The following is a 23,187-nucleotide window of genomic DNA, read 5'->3' on the forward strand; positions in this document are numbered from 1 at the left end:
TAGCAATTTAGAAATTAGGGAAGTTTTATGGAGCAGAGCAATCAGGATGGACTTGCTTCAGAAAAGAAGTTCTGCAGGGGCATGGCTCTCTCTTCTCCTAGTTATTGTTGCAAAGAATTGGGAGGGTAGCAGTATTTCTCCTAATGTACCTGCAAAATGAGAACAGGTAGGCTTTTAATTTTCATGAGCAACTGGCTCCAAATCCACTGTGTGAAGTCTGGAGCACCTCTTGTGCCTTCCAGCGTACAGATCTAACCAAGACTTGTTCATAGCCAGACTTTCCAGAATCCTTCCAGTCTACAGGTGTTGGAAGCCTGTTATCATTGACCTTCTCTTCACTGGGGAGCCTGAAGTGCAGAGGAGGAGTGATTTGCCCCACAGAGTGATAGAGCACAAAATATGAGCATGATGACTTGAGATTTCATTTGAGTCTCCTGTTACTCACAGGCCAAGTTTACTACTTGGATGGGGCGTCTCTCCTATTACACTAACAACCCTCACAGAACTGTCTTCAAACCACGCTCTGGGGCTTTTACTTGGGACACCAAAAACTCTCGGAACTAGACAGCTAGTTGGCAGATTCCCCCTTTCAGTTCCACCCCCTCGTCTTTTCCCCCACAGTCCACCCCACGCTCACATGTGCAAATGATGAGCTCATTTAATCACACCCTTTTCTGTCATCTTGCCCACTTTCTTAAAAAATTTCTGCTAAACACCCACATATCTACTGGGCACGAACTTTTGTTTTACTGATGTCATCTTTATAAAAAACCCCAAGAACCAGGTTAGGCTGCTAAATGGCAGCACTTCGTTCTGTGGTACATAAGGGTTCTGCTGATTGTTTGCTGTTGGGTGACTCAAGAAACAACTTCAGTTGCTCTCTGCTAAAATGAACTACTTACAAAGCAGAGGTAGCAAACCACAGGTACTCAGCTGCTGCCTGTGGGAACCTGGTGTATTAACAGACAAGTCCACAAGACTGGGAAGTGTATTAGCTGAGAAGTCGCTGCTCCCCCACCCTGGCTTCCAGGACAATGAGTCTGGGCAGAGGAGCAGGGCACACACCAAGTTATGTAGTTACCTCTTAAGTAACTGTGTGTGTGGGTGCTGCCAGAGCTCTTGAATCAAACCCCAAATCAGGGAACTAAGGTGGACTGGGCAAAGTGGTTATCATGCCAGTCTTTCCTGAGTGTCCTCTTCTACAATGCAACCATTTGATCCGTTCTGTTTTATAAGAAACTAAAAGTTCAACCTAACAGAGCATGGTTTTGTTTTTTGTTGGGTTTTTGTTTGTTTGTTTGTTTGCTTGGGTTTTTTTGGGGTTTTGTTGTTGTTGTTTGCTTGGTTTTTTGGGGGGGGATTTTATTTTTTTTCCTTCTTTCTAGAGGCAGTGGCATATTGGAAAAGGAAACCTTATTCTGTTCCAGTTAGCCATTCATTGAGACATCTGTTATTTTTTACAATGGAAAGGTTAAACAAAACCTTTTAAGCCTCCAAATATTAAATCTCCTTTTGTCTTTCAACTAAAAACTTATTACTAAAGCTGGTTAAACGGATTTTTGTTAGAAGATAGCATGACTGAAACCAAAAGGTCTGTGGAAACATGCCAGTTTTGGTGAAACTGTTGGCTATCAGAAAGCTGAGGGAAAGAAGGAGGAGAGACAAGTACCCCCACAGCCATAAGTTGCCTGGTAATTAAGGACACTCATATCAGACATAATCATAAGGTTCAGCCTCCTGAATTGTCAGGCCAGGCAGCATTACACTCAGTCTCTGAAATTCTGAGTGAGTGCTGCGGTCTGTTTGCCCACCGGTTGCATGTCATCATTATAGTTCATGTACATACATTTCTTTCGTACATAGGCTTAAACTGATGTTTTCTGCATCCCAAGCAAATACCCTGATTACTGGCTTTTGTCTCTGCAGTGGGAATGTGATGGACAGCTTGTCTTTCTAACACATGGATGTTTTGGATTCAGTTGCCCCAGAAAGCAGCAAAAACACTTTTAGTCATTACCTTGATGGTACTTGTCAGATAGCTGTCGGTCTGTGCTGAGGAAAAAGGAAGAAAACACGTGACTTACTCTGGTGCAGCAATGGGACACAAGGACTTCTGCAGCACAGGATTTACTCAGCACAAGCTGCGCAAAAGCATGAGCTCATCTGACATTACTTGGGGAAAAGGTTGGATCTCTGAGGGCTCGACAAATTACATCTTTTCAAGATTTGCCTTTTCTCTAGTTTAACACATACTTAGACCATGCAGCACTGCTCATCAATCTTAATAACACCTAGATGTGCAACCTTTTTTTTTGTTTTTAACAGGAATCAGTTTTACATGTGTCTTTTGGAAATGTCTGTTCTTGCTTGCTTGTTCTCTGACTGTATTTCAGCTTCAAGGACAATGCAGCCTTAATTCTGTCTGGTATCCACTGGCTGGGTGCTGAGTGTGCACTGGGTGTCTGCACACACAGATTCAGCAGGCTTGAGCTTTCCTGGAAATTTGTCTCTCTGTCCATAAGCATCTAATAGCAGAGAGTTGTTTGCATCATCCTTTCACACAGTTTTATGTTTATCTGCCTAACTGGTTCTTGTTATGAAGTTGATTGAACTATCGGTTGGTCCTGTAAAATTTTAGAGATGAGCTTTCAATTTTGCTTAAGATAATGGGACTTTTAAGCACAATGGTTTTGCGACCTGATTGGAGGGAAGATGTGAGTCTCTCGATATTGCATTAAAGCTACCATCTTAGAGAACTTGCAGTGTTTTCAACATTACTGTACTGCCTTGACATTGCCATGAAATTGCTAATGTACACAGCTAACAAGAAGCTGTTTCTCTCTGAGCAAATACGGCAACTTGTGAATGTGGTAAGTGTGTTATACCATTCCTACATGAATGGCTTTACCCACTGGTAGAAAAGGTAACGGTCTAAATTGAATCCAAGACCTTGTGATTCACGTGGACGCATGTGATCCTGGCTATTATGTGAGTCTTCCCTCTTTCTGTATTTAATATGCATAAACTCTTTCATTTAGGAGAGTATCTCTTACTGACATCTGTTTAGAAAAAGTCCTAAACTGTGCTTTTATGTGGGGAGTGTGGGCTGGCGTGTGAACAAATGTAGGGTGTGCTGTGCTGGCAGCACGCTTCCTCATGCAGCCTCTACCTCCTTTGCAGGGGACAAAGCAGGGACGTTGCAGAGGTGTCCTGTGGAGTGGGTGCTTGCAAGCCTGTGGGCCTGACTGTGACATCTGAAAGCTGAGTTTGCCATCACAGAAGGCAGCTGCAAGGCAGTTGCTGAGGAACACATAGTTTAGGAGTCTGGAGGGGATGGACACCCCTTTGTGCTCCCTTCTCCAGAAACAAAAAAACCTCAAAGAGGCCCCTGATTATCCAGTGCAGTGGGGCAGCAAGAGGGCAGGTACCCCCCACTGGATACAAGGAGGTGTCCCCTGGCTGGAATGTGAAGTGCCTTGCCATGGCTGCTGCCCATGGCCATGCTTCTGCCCACCAGCTGCCTCCACAGCAATGCTGGGTGCTGGTGGAGGGCTCCCCCAACCACACCATGCCACACCACCCTTGGCGTGTTTAAGAACCCTCTTTACTTACTTTCCTTGTGGGAGTATCTTTTTCTTCTGATGGGGTGGTACACTTTCCACCTAGAGCATGGAAATAAGGGTGGGCAGGTTACGTCTGGCACTGGATAGTCCTTGCTCCCCACTGCCAACCCCTGGGCACCTGCACCCATGTAGGGAGACCCCAACACCAGCTTTTTTTTTGACAAGTCATTTTATGCAGCTTCTCTGCTTCTACCCTCTCAGCCTTTCCCCTGTCCTCCCAGAGATGCAGCCCCAGGCAGGCACTGAGCCCTGTGCTGGGACTTACAAGAGCAGGAGCTGCCCCAGGGCGGGAGAGACATCGGTCACAGATCCGTTGATGGAAAGATGTCAGGGACAAGCCATCAGCTGATGGCAGGTGTTACGGCAGTTAGTTGGTCCTGCAAAGTACAGCCTCTGTGCCACCAAGGAGTGTGGCAGTAGCTCAGCAAAATCTGTGGGTTTGAGGAGCAATCAACATTTCTGGGCTTGTCTGTATTGAATACCTCAAGGTGGGTGAATGAGCAGTAAATACTGGGAAGAGATAGGAGACAAACAACCCCAATGACCCCAAATTATTCACATCAATCTACCGTGTGGTGTGACTCAGTGAAAATCAGAAGGAAGAGAAACACCAGTTGTGTAACCGGAACTGCAAACCTGCCTGCAAGCGCAAGTGTGCCAGTTCCTGACACATCTAATCTCCAGCAGCTGAAATAACTTTTTCTGTTTCAAGCAGAAGACTATACTTCCAGGTTTAAGTACTGAAATTATTTGACAAACTTAAAATGCTTTCAATTACATCAGGGTTGCTGTTACCAAGCTTTTGGGTAATAAGACCTAGTCTCACTGGAGCATGTGCTGTTGCTTATAATTTAAAATTTCTGCTTGTAAAATGCCTGTAGAGTAATTTACAAACATTTTACAATGCGGTATCAATATCTGTATGTTAGATTTACATACGTAAATGTGTACTAAGGGACAGTGAAGCTTCCAAGTCATATGAAGTTGGGAAATGCGCCCAACTTGCCAGTGGAGGTGTTTTATGAGTCAGTCTGTAATTGCAAATTTGCATATGCTTTTTCTTTCCCAGGATGAGAGGTAAATAGGTAATGTCACTATTTGTTGCTGCTGATAGTTTCCTTGCTCTTAGATCCTATTTCTTTTATATACTACCTAAGTTTGGCAATTCACATGAAATAATTTCTGTCAGCCCATGCCCCTGGTGTACTTACCAGGGTAGCAGAAAGTTTCACAAATATTAGTTAACTTCCTGACTTCCTGATTATTGTGAGAATTTAGATAGCTTTTATTACAGCTGCCTATTAAGGTAAAGCGAATCATACCTCATTCCAGGTGTCCTGTCTGGTTTTCTTTGAATTATATATAGTGTTTTGCCTATAATGAGCATAAACTCCTCTAGCTTAGTTGGTGATACTAGTGTGAATGTTTCATACGATTTGGTCACAGCAGTCCTATGAGATACATTTAAAAGTAGGTATGTATATCTTATGTATTCACATTAGGAGTATATTGTAACTGTCAGATATCGTGAGTTTGATATAAGTATTTTTGTTTTCTGATAATCTATTTATTCCACCTTTTCTGTTTATATTCAGTTGGCTTCTGAATTTTTAGTCCCTTGCTCTAATGTAAAGGCTTTGGGGCTTGGATAGTTCCTCTGGACTGCCAAAAGATAAATAGCATATGCTCCTGTAGCAAATCACACCAGTGAGCTGCTGCACAACCCTTAGATAAATTCTTTTTATTTAGTTGGTAATCCTCTGGGAAAATGTGTCATGTGATTTGAGAAATGAAAGCATTTCTCAGCATCTGCATTCATAGCACAGACATGCTGGGTGCTTTGAGGCAGGTAGCCAGCAGTTAGAGAAGGAGAGCCTTAGACTTGCCTTAAACTTGTGGGGGTTTTAAGACACAAATATGAGTACAGCTGTATCAGTAAAAATGCTGGGAAATGGTTCTGGCCAGCAGTCTCAGAAGAGGGGAAGAGGGGAAATGTGGCTCAACTATTAAAATAAAAGCAAAGGCTGTTTCTTGCAGTTTCAGTTTCCAGTTTGCAGAGCAACTGTATGAATTGTTATACATCCTCCTGAGGCTGTCATGCAAGTGGTCGGGCCAAATAAAGAAGTGCCACTAAAAAGTATGCTCTGGAAATAGAAGGGATGTAGCAGCAGACTTGGGGACATACAGGAAGAAGAAAAGAGGGACAGGGCACTAGATAAATAGGAGGCAGCGGAGTCCATGGATAAATGGTGGGGTCTGAAATACTTAGATTTTTCCCAGATGTGGTTAGAGCTACTCAGGAGAGATGCTGACAGCTGGATGGTGTGACTGCATGAGCCTCATTCCTGAGTAATTTGGGTTTATAACAATATAAGCTGTGAATGCAGAACAAAATGCTTTGGGGAGGATTTTTGGAGGTGGGTACGTGCCAAGTTGTTTAAGACAACAAACACAGTGCTTTGGGCAACCTTAGCACAATCACTATGGATTTGGTCCCACAGCAGTACTAAGCACCTTCAGGAATGAAGGATCAGGTTGGCGTGGATGAGTTGACTGCTATGATATACACTTGAACTTCTATGTCATAACCTGAGCTTTTCCTTTAACTTTACTATGAGTCTGCCCTGTGCTGTGGAGCAGAGGAGCCCTCCCTAGTCAGCCTCAGTCTCTGCCTCTTGTGCTGCCTGGTGAGCAGCAGCAGCTGAGGCTGGACCTCTGCAGCATCTGAGCTTTGCAAGGATCCTGAGTCACTGCACAGGAATGACACATTTTCAGGCGTGGGGGAAGGGAGGGGAATCAATCCCCAAGAACAAAACCCCCAAATCCTCATCATTTCTCCATCCTTTCTTTTGCAAGGTCTATGATTTTTCATAAAGGCGTGGCTTTATCAACAGTCAGGTGGCTATGACTGAGGAGTGACCTGTTACTCAAAACTCACGGGGAGCTGACGCAGCTAATCAATGGGAGCTGGAATGAGATGGGTTGCAGTTGCTCTCTGTCCTGCAAGGGCAGCTAGTTAATGTTTTCCCTGTGTTACCTCTTCTGGCAGTAGTTTGTTAGACAAAAGGTTTTGAAAGTGAGGAAAACAGGGTGCAGGGCTACATGAGCACAGGCTGCGACACACCACCATGCCAGTGCCATCTTTTATGGCAGCGAACCTTCCTCCCCTCCCCTCTGATGGGGGATATGGGCTTCACAGCCCCATCAACAGCTAGGGGGAAAAATTGCTTTATGAAAACCTTGCTCACAGTGTTCTGACTCCTGCTCCTAAAATGTCAGGAATGTTTTCAAAAACAGAAGTCCCATCTACAAGTGCAACAGAGGCATTTAAAGCAAAGGGGATTTGGGAAGCTTGGGAGCTAAGAGCCTGGGGATGAGATCCGATAGGCACATGAAGTCATCGCTGCTCCTTGTTGCTACAGGTGAGGACCCACCAGCTTCACATGGGGTTTGTTGGCCTAGACTGAAATGGTTTCTGAGAACAAGGCTCCAGGCTTTGGACACTTTCGCCTTTCCCTCGAGGGCAGGCAAAGCTGTCACACCTTAGACCTCTGGCCTCAGACCTGCAGGGAGGTAAGGGATGCACTCTCTTCAGAAACAAGCAGAATATTTATTTTTGGCAACCAAGTGCCTCATCTGAGCTCCTTAAGACCAACTAAACAGTCAGGATACAGTACTCAGAGGTCACACAACTTTTTCTTTGATCTACCAAGAAGGCAAGGGGAAAGAGAGGGAATTTTCTTCCCTGTGGGCCTTCAAGGAAATCATCTGTCCACTCAGTTGGTTTTTTGGTTGTTTCAACTAAGAGAGGTGTTACTAGAGAGCCCTGATAACTGTCTGTTGGAAGTACAAAGGCACAGATCAGGAGCTAAGACAGTATTCAGTGGAAGCAAGGATCTGACACGAACACCCAGCAAAGCAATGGCCGGAGGAACTGGATGCCTGGGTGGGAAAGTCATCCAGCATCTGCTACTCTGAAGCAGTGTTGCCTTTTCCAGGTATCTTTTCCTATGTCTGTGGCTAGCCAGGCCAGGCAAAACACCACTGTGTACTGCAACACAACAAGGTTGGACGGCAATAGAGCCACAAGCAGCTGCAGCACCGTGGTGGGGTCCCCCAGCTTGGCTGGGCCAGCTCTCACCCGCTTGTGTCTGGCATTCTGACTCTCACCTTCCTCACATTTATAGTATTAAGGCACATGGGGTTAGGCACCTTCCTGGAAAACCCCACATTGCTGTAAGATAGCATGTGAGTTGCTGCTTTCCCAGAGCAAACCTCCTGTCCATGTTAGTGAAAGAAGTCATTGCTTGAGCCAGCCAGATTTGTTGGAGGGGTGTTCATTACTATTACTTTAAAATCTCCAGCTACATGACTTTTTTTCTCTGCTTGGTAATGTGCTGTTTCAAGAGCCCAAGCTTCCCTGTATGTCCTGTTTGGATGAGAGAAACTTAGAAAAATCCAAGTGCTTTACTATACCCAGGTAAGAAGGAAATTTCTAACATAATTCCAGGTAAAAGGGAAATTTCTAGTATAATTTGCCCCCTCTGTCTATGGATGACATTAAAGAGTGCTGTGCTGAACAGTAGTGAATTCTGCTGCAAACCCTTGCCCCACGGAGGGCAGTGATGGCAGCTTGTTGGCCACAGCAAAGGGGCAGCCAGGCCAGTGCCTCACAGTCCATGCACTGAGCATGTCTAGCACAGACAGTGCTGAAGACAACCCGCCTGTCCTAGGTGGCTTCTGCCAAGCATCCTCCTCTGTCTTCACTGCTCCTTAGGAGACAATCTATTCCTAGCCACTGTCGTATATAACTGTAGCATACTTGCACATCCTGTGTACAGCATTTAAATCTATTGTATAATTTAATCTATTTCTATATAGTGTATATAAAAGCTTGTCTTTATGAGGCACAGTGCCAACAGACAAAAGATGGCCAAGTGAACCTCTAAGTGTAGTTTTCCTGCCTGCAAACTCAGAGCAGATGACAAGTACTCTCTGCTCCTCGTGTTCGTCACCTATAACATTGTTGTCCCTCCAGCAGCCTCTCTCCCTAAAAGTCATCCTGAGGCAATACTCTGACATACTAAGAATTACATTGTTCATCTTAATTTGCCTGCTAAATTACCTTTGTTTAATCAAGAGGCTCCTCATGGCGCCTTACATAGTCTTTTAAGGCTGATTCACTGGAGGTGTAATTTTTTCCTATTTTTAATAAAATCACTCTCTTAGCCCTTTTGTTTAGTAATTAAATATAAAATGGTACTGAACCTACCTCATTTCTGGTAGACAGTTTCCCATCCTTCCACTGGATCTCTGCACCCTTGGGCAGCCAATCTTGGTGCAGTTTCCCTGCTTGGCTGTATTGTTTTCTGCACTAGCTGTGCTAAATAAAGCTTAGTGACCAAAGAGGCTCATTGTCTCTCACACCAAACGTGTATGCAGCACCCAGATACTGTGCACCAAAAAAACACCCCAAACCCTCTACCACAGACAAGCATGGACAAGTGGGGGTGGGAAAGGAAGAGGAGAGTTATGGGTGAGTGACGTGGCTTCCTGGGGTGTCAGGGCCAGCAAGGGTGTGCTGGTGACCTCCATGAAGTGACTAGCAGGTTGCAGCATGGACTCCCTCTAGGATCCCTCAACTCAAGTAGCAGCTTGGGGTGCTCTCAGCAAGAGGAAACCACATGCCTAGCCATCTTGGTTTTCTGAGAACTGTGTGGCAAACAATGGTAAAAAACAAACACTTGAAACAAACAGAACTGTGTGACAAACAGAATGGTAAAAAACAAACACTTGAAACCCCAACAGAGCATAGCTACTGAAGCTTTCCAACGTAATCTGGGTTTGCTTTCTCCTCTCCTTTTTGTCTTTTTTTTTTTTTTTTAAATCACTTTTTTCTTTCTTCTGAGCTACAAGGAAGGAGAAAAATAGAAGAACCCAAACTTTTCAGGGCTGATGGGAATAAGTATGTTTTAAGTATGTTTTAATTCACACATTGCAATTGCAGTATTGCTGAAAAAGAAAAGGCATCTCTGTAAGGCTTGAGCTGTCTGCAGCAATTTCATCAACACACAGAGATAAGAAGGATTAGGTGGTTGATCAGTTAGTTTCGCAACATGTGCATGTCTTCTGGAATGTAGTTTTGCAGGTAGATGTGCATGACCACAAGGTGCATTTTGTCCCCCCTCCTTTATTTGTCCGCTGCAGCTGGCAGCAGAGTGGTAGCAGAGGGAGTGAATCCAGTTTAGGAAGACATCATAGATCAAATACCTCCAAGTCAAATGTGACCAAGGATAAACAGCTGTGGCTGCATGCAAACTACCCTTGTGCCCTCTGATCTAAAACTTGTGCACAAACATGACACTTTCTCTGTAACGCTGCTGAAATGACTATCACCTGATCCTGCAGCATCTTTTGGCTACTGACTGCAGCTTGTGCCACAGCCCACCCTTATGCAGTGACATGGGCTGGAACACACACCAGTAGATGCATATACCATCTTTACCTCAGTGTACTGCAGCTCTCCAAATCCAGCCAAGATGCAAAGGGATTTGCCATACACATGCATTGTTTATGAACATGTTATAAAGTGCCAGACCTGTTCAATTGCATTTGGCAAGCTGCTTCCCATTAATGGTGCCTGCTACTAGTACCAATGGACCAAACTCCAAAGTCACTACAATTTAGAAGTGGATGAAACCATGTCCCTCTGTTTCATTCTCTTTACAGGCAATGCCTTGAAAGGTGGCACTAAATCCTGCTGACAAGGTAGGCAGTTACCCAGTTGTTAACCTTGGGTTGGATACTTGAAAAATTAATGTTTTAGACTGATGGTTGATAAAACAATGTTTTAGACTACAATAGTGCCTTAGTGGTTCCTATTGCCAGCGTTTTCCAGACATTCTAAATGTGATTTATTGACATCATTAGTCACTTGGGCTGTGTGGAAATGTGGTCATTTAATGACTCTGCAACTAATTCTTGTATCTCCTTTTTTGATTTACTGGGAACTAGAGAGACCAGCCAGCAGCAGAAGGGAAGGGAACAATGTGAATCACTGGGTTTTTCAAACAGTGGTTACATAACTATCTTGTGCCTAACTTATTCCCAAGCTTTCACTGGCTTTGGAAAGTGCCTGAAGCTAAGTCATGGTGTGCCATTATCAGAAACGAAGCTGGGAAAGCATGATATCTGACTGAGAAGCAAGGAGGAGGTCTTTAATCCACCAAAAGTCTATGCAAAGATGAGCAGATCAGGAACTGTCTGAATTAATGCCCTTAAAGATACACTCACAAAATTGAAATAAGTGGTGGGGTTAATGAGTAGACCTCACATTCCTGCCTGCCTTACGTTTCAAGTAAAGAATCAAATGCTGATGTTGGCTAGCCCCTAGAGGAAGGGGGATGTCAGAAGGAGGTGCTGCAGCAGTCAGATGCACAAGCAAATGCCCAAGCACATGGGCTCGGCAGGAGGCCCCAGCATGCCCCGGTTCCCTGTGGCATCAGGAGCTGCTGGGGAGAGGCAGAGCCTGTTAGGAGCGGCCAGCATACATGGTTCTTTATCACCAGGTAGCGATGCTGTAAATAATGTAAAGTCAACACATTTTTACAACTGCAATAGCCATGTCTGTCCTTTTTTTGGATGTTGCTAAGACAGAAGTTTTACTCTTTATTAAAAGGTGTTTGTTGTAGCAGCACCCAGGTTTTCAGGGTTGATTGGAAGGACTTTTAGAAGATTAGAGTGTTTCTGGCAGAAAATAAAATGTTTAAAGCTGACAAGAACATTTTCCATGAACAGAAAAAGACATCAACTGGGTTTGCATGTTTTAAATCGAGTGCAGTTCCTTTTGTGATCACTAAGTGGTGAGGTTTAGCCATGAGGACTTCATCAGCGGTGTCTGCAAGCTTGTGGAAAGATCTGTCAATATTCTTTTTCAAAATCGCAGCAGAGCTAAGGTGAGGACATCAGCAAAGCCTGGAATGAATCTTTGCATAGGTCACTCACATCCTGCTAGAAGGCTTTGCTGCAAAAGGACGTTGTTTCAGCAAATCTTCAATTTATTTATTTATCTATCTATCTATTTATTTATTTATTTTCACATTTGGAAGTTCTGAGAGGCTGACAATCAGAAATTAAATGTTAGCTTGTGAATCTCCATTTCAAGGCTGGCATTTTTCCCTCTGACTTGGTCTAGAGCCTGTTGGAGATATTTGCATTGCTCAATAGCTTTAAAATGGTTGGCAAACCCCACAAGAACCGTTTTTCATTGATTTCACATTTAGGTCAGGCCAGAATGTCCTTCCAGAAATCTTGCAGGAAAATGCAACTATGACAATAACACAAAGAAAGGAAAATGACGTGTGATACCACAAAGGGAAAAGACAATAGTATGGAGGAATTACTGACCTACTCAAAAGCACACCCGAATTGTCTCTTTAAGGGAATACTGATACTTAAGATGTCTCTATTTTCAGACTAATTAATTAATTGCCACTTGGAAGAGGAAAATTAACTGTGCATGTGTAAGCATATCTAAGAATTTTTTTTGTTATGTTATGATTTGGGCCCGTTGGCTTCCCCCAACCTATTTGCATGATTCAAGATTAATCTCTGTGGCAATTCGACTAGAAGAAAATATATTTAATGAAATCCTAGTTGTAAATCAGAAACATGAAATAAGTGTATGTTTGATTAACAAATGAGGTCTTGCAGGCTAGTTGCTCCACTGCGTGGTGTGTAAGCAGCCCGTGGGATGAGGGTTTTGTTGGTTTCAGCAACGTGATCACAGCCAACAGAAAAAGAGAAACACTGATGTAAAAATGACAAGGCAAAAAGGCACAAAAACAATGATTCAAAACTGCTGTGAGCTATTTTTCTGTCAGCTCAGGTGAGGGTGGAGAGGAAGGGGTTGTGCTTCCAGGATGGCAGCCCTGTCTTTTCCAGGGACCTGCAGAGATGGGGTAAACCTCAGTGGAGGAGAGGGGGAGGCTCTGTTTTTTCCCTGGAACAACGTATGACCTAGGACCTGGGTTGGGCACTTGGTTTTATCTGGTCTCCTTACCTGGAAAGAGAGTTTTGTTACAGCAGCATCAGCAGCTTCAGGGTCTCCACTGATTTACACATGGGGTGCAGACCCTTAACTGGGTCCTCTGATGGGGGCATTTGTATAACTCTTGGCAGCATGACTATTGAGCTCAGTTCTTTTCCCCGAGGTCAGGTCAGGGTGGCCTTTCCACCTGCCTCACAGATATTGGGTGCTCAGCCAGCTTAGAAATCTGGGCTTGTATTTAGGCACTTGCAAAAACACAACCTTACAGAAAAGGCATTTGTGAAAAACCCAGCTTCGTAACCCATTACCCCTGTCTGTCTAGCAGCCCAGCTGGGAAATCTTTGGTTTCCAGCTCTGTCACTTGTTGTCATGCCCTCCGAAATTTTTGTTATTCAGCGGAGTGCGGGAGAGGCACGAGCATTTTATGAGGTGCCTTTTACTGTATGTGTAGGGAGGGGAATGTCCCAAGAGTAAGAGCAAAGTGTATAAAAAAGAGGAAGCTATGCTCAATGGATCAGTCGCTCTCTCGTCTCGCTGAGCGCGCAGCTAAGATGATGGTAGCTTCTCTGCTCCTTTCCTGCATCTGGGCCTTTACATCAGGTAACTCTTTGACTATCTGTCTGTCTGTCTCGTTAATGTAACAGCATTAGGGACCCTGGTGACCCTGCCAGCCTGCTGCTGTGCTGCTAGGTACTGCAGTCCCCTCCTTTACATCCTCTGGGGCAAGCCCAGCAGTGACAGGGCACTTGTGGCGCTGCAGGGACTGCGCCACTCAAGCGGAGCTTCAGACGTGTCACTGCTGGTTGCATTGGTGGCATCCTCTAATTAATCTGCCACCACTGCATTTATAAGCTGCAGTCAAATGTATGAATTTATTGCAATTAGCAAATCATAAATGAGGCAATTGTCCAAATGTTCCTGATGACCCATATGACTGATGTTTGATTTCATCTCCTGCTGTGGCTGGGATTTGGGTCAGAGTATGGCACTGGTTTGCTTTAGTCAGGACAGAATTATTTCTAATGGTGGACATGGTGCTTGTAGGTATCTGCTCAGGCCACTAAAAGCATGTGTGTTTTATTTTTATTTTGTGTGTGTGTGTAATTACAAATCATGTAGAAAAGCCTGAATTTGTTTCAAACTAGTTTCCATGGTCATGGTTTGTATTTTGCCTACGGCACCACTGAGCTCTGAAAAGTAAAGTGACTGGCACAGCTTCACAGCTGACTTCTTGGTCTCTAGCAGAGATCTGCCTAGCCACGGCCACAGCCATGGAGGGGACAGGACCTGAGGGAGATTTGTTAGGCAGGTTAGCCAGTGTACTTCAGGCACTGTAGACAGCCTCACTCCCATTTAAAACCTGCAAAGGTATTTCGCTTGTTTGTAAGTTGAATTTTATGGTTTTGGTGCTGTAACTGTCGTGCTGATACCTCTCTTCCCATGCTGATGTACACAAGTAAACTTGAAAACCTATTACCCTGAGAGGACTGTGGAGCTGAGCTGTTAAACCTGGGAGCATCCATTTTGTTTGCTTGTCCCCTTAACAGTTTTTCCACATGTGTCTGTGAACTGTCAGAGGAGACTGATTTTTTTTCCCTGGAGGCCTTTAATATCATGGCATTTATGCTATGCAAGTTTCCTGTCTGGGGGCCTTCAGCAAGGTCTCAGCTGCTGCCCAGCTACATGGCCTGAAGCCTGAGATAGGCAGTTTGCCTGTAGTCCTCCCTGCCTTGCTTCTCCCATCTGGTTTTCTGTTCTCTTGTCAGTCTCTGACTAGTGTGGATGCACAATGTATAGTGATACACATAATAATTTTAGCAGCTTTACTGATTTACTTCTCTCTGTGCTGCAGGAGGGTTCAGAGAGCAGTAATGCACCGACGGCTGCTTGGTCATAGGTACATCTGAATGTTAAGGGGACATCTCCACACGTGCTGGTGGGCTAACAATCCTAGCAGATAGAAATCAGTTGCTCCTGACATCAGTGCTGCCTTTCTCAGCAGTGCTTTCTGCAGCACAGGTATCAGGCTGAAGAGATGCTTTGTGTGAGAGGTGTCAGGTCTGGCAAAGCTCTCAGGGCAGATATTTTGAGCTGCTTTTTCATTTCATTACTTGGGTGGAGGGTCAGAGAGACTGACAGAGACTCTGCTCAGGAGTGAGGGCAAGGGGTTGCGGGGGGCCTCTGCTGAGGTGCGATGCAGAATGGTGGTCAGAAATGCTGAGTGCTGCACCTGCTTCTCCCCCAGGCTCTGTGCAGGTGATGCACAGAAAGGTCCAGTCAGTTCGGGCAGGAGGAAACGTTACATTTTCGTGCCAGTCAGTCACAAAAGAAGATGTACTACAGGTGACCTGGCAGAAGGAGACAGATGGGGTTGAAGACAACATAGCAACTTACAGTGTGATGAACGGCCAAAAGATAGCAAAGGGCTATGTCGGCCACGTGAGCTTTGCCCACAGAGAGTTACAAGCCTCGGCCATCTCACTTCATGGAGTTACCCTCCAAGATGAAGGATGCTACAAGTGCATCTTCAACACATTCCCCCTGGGGGCTCTCACCGGCAGGATGTGTCTCAAGGTTTACGGTAAGGCATCATAATTGCTTATGGGCTGTCACCTGATGGGCAAGTTGTTTTCCTTGACCAAAAAACCTTCCCTGACTGCTAGTCACTGCTAAATTGCTGCGAGAAAGGTGGCTTAGCTTCCTGTGTAGTTTTACCTCTTTGGGAAAAACAACTGTTCAAACAGTTCTTTACTTTTCTTCCCCTTTAAGTCAACAACAGTGAGATCCAAAAGCTGACTTGTAACCCATGACTTCCTCCAAGTTTCCCTGGCTGTGTGCTGTGCTGGCAGCTGGCCTGCCACAACCATGAACCCCATGCTCCTCTACTTCTTTTCACTTCTGCTCTCACCTCTGAGGCCTGGAAATCAGGCACTTTCTTTTCTTACTCTGTCTTGGGTCTTAAAATAAAGAAAAGTATTCAAGAGGCAGAGAGGCATTTGCAGAGTATTTGGAAGCTCATTTTGAAGCCATAGTAAAAATTACAGTAGTTAAGTTGGGCTCAGGAAAGGGAAGCAAAAAAGAAAAGAGGGCTGAAATATAGAAACACAGCACAGTTCATGGGCTTTGCCATATGAATATCTTGTGCAGGTCAACATCAGTTAGCTTCAAGAAGGGCCATAAAACAAATCGTGAGTGAAGAGGGCAATATTTGGCACCTGCATATGATATTGTCAACTAGCAAGTACAAGCAGAAATATAAACAAATAGATGAACTCAAAAGCAACAAGACTGAAAAGTTTTTTATCTTTTGAGGAAGGGTCTTGGTTTTCTGCCAGTGAGAAAGCTGAGACATTAAACATGCCCTGAGGACACCCTGTTGGCTCCTGACCTTCTCATATGGAAAATATCAGTGTCTGGGACCTGATGCTGCTGGTATGACCCCTGCAGAGTATTTTGTTTATCCCTTGTACCTTCTCTTGACACAGACATGTATGTCCACACACATAGCCACGTGCCAGGAGTCCTGTGTGGGGAAAAAAGATGCCCCTGGCTTATAGGCAAAAGATGACTTAAACAATAAGGAAAGAAGGTGGATGGCAATACAAGGGAAAACCAAGTCTGGAACAAAAGTTCTTTTTCCTGCCTATTTGGAAAGCTCCTAGAGCAGAAAAGAGAAATTAGGAGAAATATTAACTCAATATTTCAGATATGAATAGGAAGGTGTTCCTAAAGACAACCAGCTCCGAGTCATACAGAGGGTAAACACTGGTTATAAATTACAAGAAAATATGGAAGTGCTTTGCAGAGGGATCCCATTCTTGTTTGTCATGTAAATCTAAACACAGAGTTAATTTGTTTGGTTTGGGTATGTGATTCATCCTTTAGCAGGGCACTACTTTTAAAAACAGATGTTTTTTCTGCTGCTACACACACTTGCATGAGCATCTCTTCCTGCTTCTCGGATGAAAACGCATCAGCTGAGATGGGTTTTACTTCTCTTGTGGGCAGGGGTGAGGTCACTGCTCCTGCTTCACCAGCATGGGCTACGTGGCACTGCCAGTGGCTGGCTAACGGGGGTCATGGAGGCCTCTCTGGAAGGTGCTTTAGAAAACATGTCCTGGAGGGTCACCATGAATAAAACAAGTTTTCAGCACTGTGACAGAAGATTTTGTTTCACATATGGTGTGTTTCATTGTAGCTAATTTATGTGATGCTACTTAAAAGCCACAGTCTTACTCCCTTATTCCCCAGCTTATAATGATGGGAACCACTTGCCCGGAGGACTTTTGTGGCAGAGGCTTTCTATGATTCTATGACTCCACAGGACAGAGTGTGAAAACCAAGACTCAGGGATTCAGGGTGAGATGAGCAAGCCAGAGTCACCAGCTGGAAATGAAATGCTGCCATGTCTTTGCCCTCAAGAGGGGACTACCAGGGAGTTTACAAGCTGGTAATTGCCCAATTACAACAGCCTTTTCAAGAAGGGCTGTTCCAGGATGGGCACCATTACTGCATGACAAGGGGAAGTGAAACTGCATAAGAACTGGATACAACATTGAAAAAAGAAACAGGTATGACTGGAGAAACCTCAGACCTGCCTGGCTGAAAACAGCAATCGGATGCAAAAGCAGAAATCTCCTACCCTGTAGCAAACCCCGTTTTGGAACAGAAGAGTTTCAAGTGTGCTTGGAGGGTCTCTTTTGAACAATCTGTTCCTCTTTCCCCTCTATTTTTGCTTTGGAAATGTTTTTGCCAACCTTCATCACCAAAGAGAATGATAATGAAACCCAGTTCAGGGATTGAGTGAGCATGGAGAGGATGACGTGCCACATAATAATGGACAAGACTTGCTGGGTCACAGAATTCCCTGGGGTATTTGCTGGGCTGTCTTCAGAGACCTTCTGCCCTCATTGTATGCACCATTCACCTGGAATTCTCGAGCACAGCGAAGAAATGCCATTGCTATTTCTTAGACAGGGGAAACGTTGGCACAGTGTTGCTGGCAAACACCCAGAGTTGCAAGATGCTTTCTGTCATCACGAGGCATACTGTAGTTTCTAAAAATTTTAATCAGTCTCTCCAAGACCACTGTTAAGCCATTAAAATAAAAAGAACACCATGGCCTGACAGTCCCCCTCCCTTTCGTTAAATAAGGTCATTACAGAAATTCAAAGCTGATGTACTTCACTAGAAAGTCCCTATTTCAAAATCTAGGGAACACTGCCACAGCTTGAATTTGGGAACGTTTGCATTACTGCTCTACAAGAGCTACTAAAGCAAATACTTGCACATCTCTTGTGGGTACTTTTTCACTGGAAACAAATATTTTGATGAAAGGCATATGAAGGAGTTAGTTGAAATGTATGCATCAAACACCAACAGTGGGCACATGCTAACCAGCGGTGTAGCAGGACATTACTGCAAAAGCAAGCACTACCAGGTTTTGACTGTGCATCTATCACAGACACTTACTAAGGGGAAACTCAACCCTACGTGATTTTTTTCACATGATTATCATTCCTTGGGGTCCAGTGTGAAAAGCGAAAGGACTGCTTAGTCAGAAGAAGAGCAGATGTGGAGTGCGTATGTTTCTGGCACTGAACAATTTTTCCCGTCCCTTCTGGGAACACCTGTAACAGCTTTCCTTTACAGGCTTTGAATATTGCAAAGAAATATTTGAAGTTACTGCTGTGGGTGGATATGTTATTTTTATGCATCTCGTGAGTGAAAGAAGAAGTTCAGAGGTCATTTATTAATCAAAACATAAAGTGTTTGTGACACTTGTCTTTTAATACATGGGAGATTTTGAGAAGTTCCAGCTGAAATCCCCCTATACATTTTTCTTGTTGCTCTCAGAGCAACACTAGTGAGTTTCATCAACTACGTCAGCTTGGGGGGTGGGGGGGGAGCGCATTGAGTTTCTGCCTATGGGTGATACAAAAAAATGAGAAATACCTACTCTTTTTTTTTCCCCAGGCAGGCACAACCATAGTAAATAAATAAGGTGTAGAGATAAAAAAGGGAAAGAAAAAAAAAAAGCAAAACTGATGGTGTACAGATGTCTTGCTTCCACCCTTTGCTACTCATGGCTTGGAGGATCCAGTCAACCTTGTGAGCTGCATTTGGAATTGTATCAGGAAGTTATAGGTGCCATTATGCATGTGGCACAAGCTTTTTCCTCCTTTTGAAGGATCATTCGGTGTCTGTTCATTCATATGCAAATCTTCATTTACCTCCCCAAAGGAAAAAGAGTAATTTTTTCCCAAGAAGAATAAACAGATCTATTTTGTTTGTTTGTTTAAAAGCAGGATCACTAAATGATAGTGATATGTTTGCTAGTCTTGGGACAAAAACGAATTTCAGCACAAATATTGCACTCACCATTGTTATTTTTGCTATGAAAATAGTAATATGAAGTACTACTACATATAGTGATAGATACTTCTTTATACAGAGGGCATTTATATTAACTCAGACTCGAATGAAACTAGAATCACCACTGCAGTTAAATGGTAAAAACCCCATAATACTCTCAAAACCAGGGACTTAGAAGTAGTGTGGCTTGGAACCCTCTGTTGTCAGCACATGCACTGAAGTAGAAGGCAGGCTAGTGAGCTTTCATACCTGTGGATTGCACTCCAAGATGGAGCTACATGCTTTTGTAGATTTTGACCTGAGCAACCTAAGAAAATGGCTTTGAGCAGGGGTTCGGATTAGATGGCCTCCAGAGGTCCTCTCTAACCTAAATTATGTTATGATTAAATGGCTGAGGAAAATTAGGTGATTTTCCACGGGGGATAGAGATGTACTTATGTGTTCAGATCTTCCCTGGAGTTCTACCCATTTTGAAAACAGCTTCCTGCACTCCTCCCTTTCTTTAGTCCTTGCAAATACAGTTGGTATGAATAGGAATCAGGAAGTGAGTAAGCATGAATGATGCCTATTGTTCATCCTTCTTGCTAGGACTAAATGTAACAGCATCCACGAATTTTCCAGGGTGAGAAGGAGTTCAGGAGAAATGATCATTAATGAAGGTTTTGAGGGATACCATGATGCGCCCAAAACCCGACAGTAGAGGGAAGAGAGTTGAACAAGCGTGAAACCTCCACAGGTGAAATCCTGTGATGTAACCACATACAACTTCACTGTTGCTGTCTTGCATAAGTAGATGCATCTAGTCTTTTTTTCCACATCTAAAACAGCAGTAAAGCTAATCCTGCAGATACATTTAAGGGAAAAGGACAAGAATTTTGGCTCACCGAAGCAGCTTAGCCCTTTCAGAGGGAGGAGGAGATGTGGTTTCATGGTTTCACTACCTGTTGCTTTTTACTTGTCCATAATCACCACTTCTCAGTTGGGATGCTGCAGTGCTGCTGTTAATAACAGAACTGAAACGCAGATGCTTCTACACTCTTGTCCTTTGCTTTGTCCAAGCTCTTCATTTCCAGACTGCTGCCTGATCACTTTCCTGTTTATTTGTCACAGCCAGAGCTTTGGGGAGGGGGAGGCAAGATTAGATATCAAGGTTTTCCACCAAGATAATGGTAAATACAAATGCTCTTTGCTCAGGTGTGAGCAGAAAGTAACGGATTTTGTCACTGTGTTTTACAGCCATCTCGGACCCCAGAGTGGAGGCTAAGCTTATACCCAGATCAGACAAAGCTGAGGACTCTGAGAAAGTGGTGGGGATGAGCTGCTCAGCAACAGGGAAACCAGCTCCAAAAATCACCTGGCACCTTCCCAGTGTCCTGCAGCAGAAACCAAGGGAGTACCACATCCAGCTTGGCAACCAGACAGTGACTGTCATCAGCAATTTCACCCACACCTACTCCAGAATCCTCCAGGAGTACCCCATCGCCTGCGAGATCCAACACCCCTCTCTAAATGTGACCCTGGTTCTGCCCACGGACAGCCTGGTGCAGGGTCAGTGTGTAACCCTGCTCCTGCCTGGGAGTGGGGAGGAAACCACAAAATACCTCCTGGGTTAGAGCAGGAAACTCATCAGAGGGTAATGGGCAGGTGGGAAAGGCACCTGGAAGAGCAGCGGGAACTGGCCTTGGGAGGGATGGAGGAGGTGCCGGGGAACATGCAGACACCCTGGGTGATGGCATACAATGTCTTACTGCCCATCGGGTCCCCTACATGCCTCAGCCTCTGTGCCCCTGCCAAGGACTTGCAGAGTTTCCCTATCATGTAGCCTGACACACGATCCACGTGCTGGCGTTGGGTAGCTCAGAGGGGCTGGGTGCCGCTCACCCAAAAATGGCATTAGACCCCAAGGACAGGTCTGCTGGCAGTGCCACTTGTGTGCATGCTGGTGTTTGCTCCAAGGGCCCCTGTCCACCTTGTCTCACTCCAGGGACTGGCCAAGGGATGTCTGAAATGGGTTTGGGGTTTTTTATGCACAAACTGAGTATCCGCTGTTTTCCCCACAGGTCCGGACAGCCCGGATAGCAGTGTGGCACCTGCCATTGTCATTGCAGTGGGAGTGCTGGTCCCCCTGGCTTCCCTCCTCCTTCTTGTCTGCCTCCTCCACCACTGCCTCAGGCACCTACGTGACCCAGAGGGAAACCCAGCCTGGCCATGCTGGGTAGGTCTGCCTTTCCCCAGGGTGCGGCTGGGCTCACCCCCACCAGTCACAGGGCTCGACACCAGGACCCAGCTCTGCTCAGCCACCCCAGGGCAGGCTGCATGCTGCACAGCCCAGGCTGCACCTGAATTGGAAAGAGACAAAGGGAATAGCCCCCAGCCAGACAGCTGGATAGCAGCATGCCAGGAAGGGGAAACCTGAAGGTGTTTAGCCAGGCCTATAGGTACCGAACTGTGATGACAACTGGAAATTGTCCACTTTCTCAATGACAAGGCGTGCTGTGAGGAAAGCATTGCTGTGTTACTATATTTATGCACAAAACAGTCGTGCAAGCAGTGGCCATACCCTTGCACCCTTCTTTTGCATCTCCTAAAATAACCTTCACCCTTGCATGGCCAGTGCAGCTTGTGAAGGAAGCAGGTTCAAGGGCACATCTCAAACAAAATGGGGTCTTAGAGGAAAACCATGCCTCTCTGAGGAAAGCCCAGGGTGCTGCACAGCGGCAGGGGCTGTGCTGCTCCTGATTGTCCTGATGCAAGGGGTGAAGGATGCAAGCTGAAGGTGGGGGTAAACCAAGTAAGGTGGCATCATTCCAGAAAATTCATCCCAGTTTTATGCTGTAGGCACCTCAGCCTCCTTGTGGGATATAGCCACAGGATGTACCCTGTCATCTGATGAAGGGTTTGGAGGAAAAAAAAAAGCAGTGGAAGGAAATGCAGTAGATGTCTTCAGTGGGCACCATGCCACTAGGTCCAAGCTAGAGACTACTGGGGGGGTTGCGAGGGGAAAACTTTAGGACCTCTTTGCTAACAAGGACCTCTTTGGTAACACACAGCCGAGATCTTTACCCCCACACTTAAAATATCCATACATTTTGAAGAAGGAAAATCTCCAACAACCTCTCTTCTGTTAGGTCCCTCCTGCCTGTAGCAAGGCCAAGAAGTGTGGGCAGTACAGAGCTGCAGGCAGGCAGGCTCCAGCAGTGCCCCCCCAGCCCTGGCACACCACTGAACGCCTGAGCAGCTGCTCGCCCTTCACATGCGAGAGAGGAACTTCTTCCAACAGAACCTCAGGCTTCCAAGCAAACCTGCCGTGACTCACTCCAAGAGGAATACAAAAAAGGACTATTTATAATAGCTATTTATTTTGTAACACTGTAATATTCTGTTTTGGAGGGGAAAAAAAGCTGTATTTATTTGAGACTCAGAATGGCTGCCTGGTTCTGCATATGAAACTCATGTTTTGTGTTTTCTGAGGATTTGAATGTTATGTTTATCCCTTTCCTTAACTTTGCAAGCTCAAAACTGGGTGGCGGGTTGCCTGAAACAGAGCAGCATTTTGTAGAGGTGCTGATGGGCCAAAGGAGAGCCCCAGCAGGAGCCAGGGTACAGAAAAACCTGTGGGGCAGCCCAGCATGCTGCTGTGAGCTTTAGGGTGATGAACCTGTTCCCTAAAGGGCATGAGTGATCAGGGCAAGACTGCAACCAGCCTGAACTTGTAACCCAGGCACCCAGAGAGACAGGCCTCCAGCCAGGCATGAGGAAATTGCCAACTCCAACTTCCACCAGCCTTTCCTAGAAAGTAATGTAAATAATGTAAAAGCAAAGGGCACATAGATATTTCCCCTCCCCACCCACCTTCTTTTTAATGTGGTTTCCACAACCCCCTTCTTAATACCCCTAATCCATCAGAGCTGTGTTCCCAGGCATCCCACCTGCCTGCAGGAAGTAGGAAAACGAGGAAGCAGGGAAATAAAAGGGCAGTTGGAGGGGCTGTAGTCAGTCTGGTGGGTTTTGTGTGTCGTGGTGTTGTGGAATGTGAGTGCAGTGAGAAGAAGAAGCCTGGCAGGAGTGTGGGGCTGGAGGTTGCATGTCGGAAGATATGCACTATCATAGGGGCCACAAGTACTGCTTATTGCTAAAATT

General features: G+C 45.1%; 1 protein-coding gene across 1 annotated transcript; it reads left to right on the plus strand.

Annotated features, from left to right (window-relative positions):
* Positions 1-13,223: 13,223 nt before the first annotated feature.
* LOC104408451 (OX-2 membrane glycoprotein-like) lies at positions 13,224-21,262 on the plus strand (the record flags this gene model as incomplete). Its single annotated transcript, XM_010018060.1, has 4 exons — positions 13,224-13,272; positions 14,918-15,253; positions 20,284-20,601; positions 21,108-21,262. Coding segments are annotated over exons 1-4 (858 nt in total), but the record flags the coding sequence as incomplete, so codon positions are not given.
* Positions 21,263-23,187: the final 1,925 nt, after the last annotated feature.

This window comes from Nestor notabilis, unplaced genomic scaffold, assembly GCF_000696875.1.
Source record: "Nestor notabilis isolate BGI_N333 unplaced genomic scaffold, ASM69687v1 scaffold4587, whole genome shotgun sequence".
Taxonomy (NCBI): domain Eukaryota; kingdom Metazoa; phylum Chordata; class Aves; order Psittaciformes; family Psittacidae; genus Nestor; species Nestor notabilis.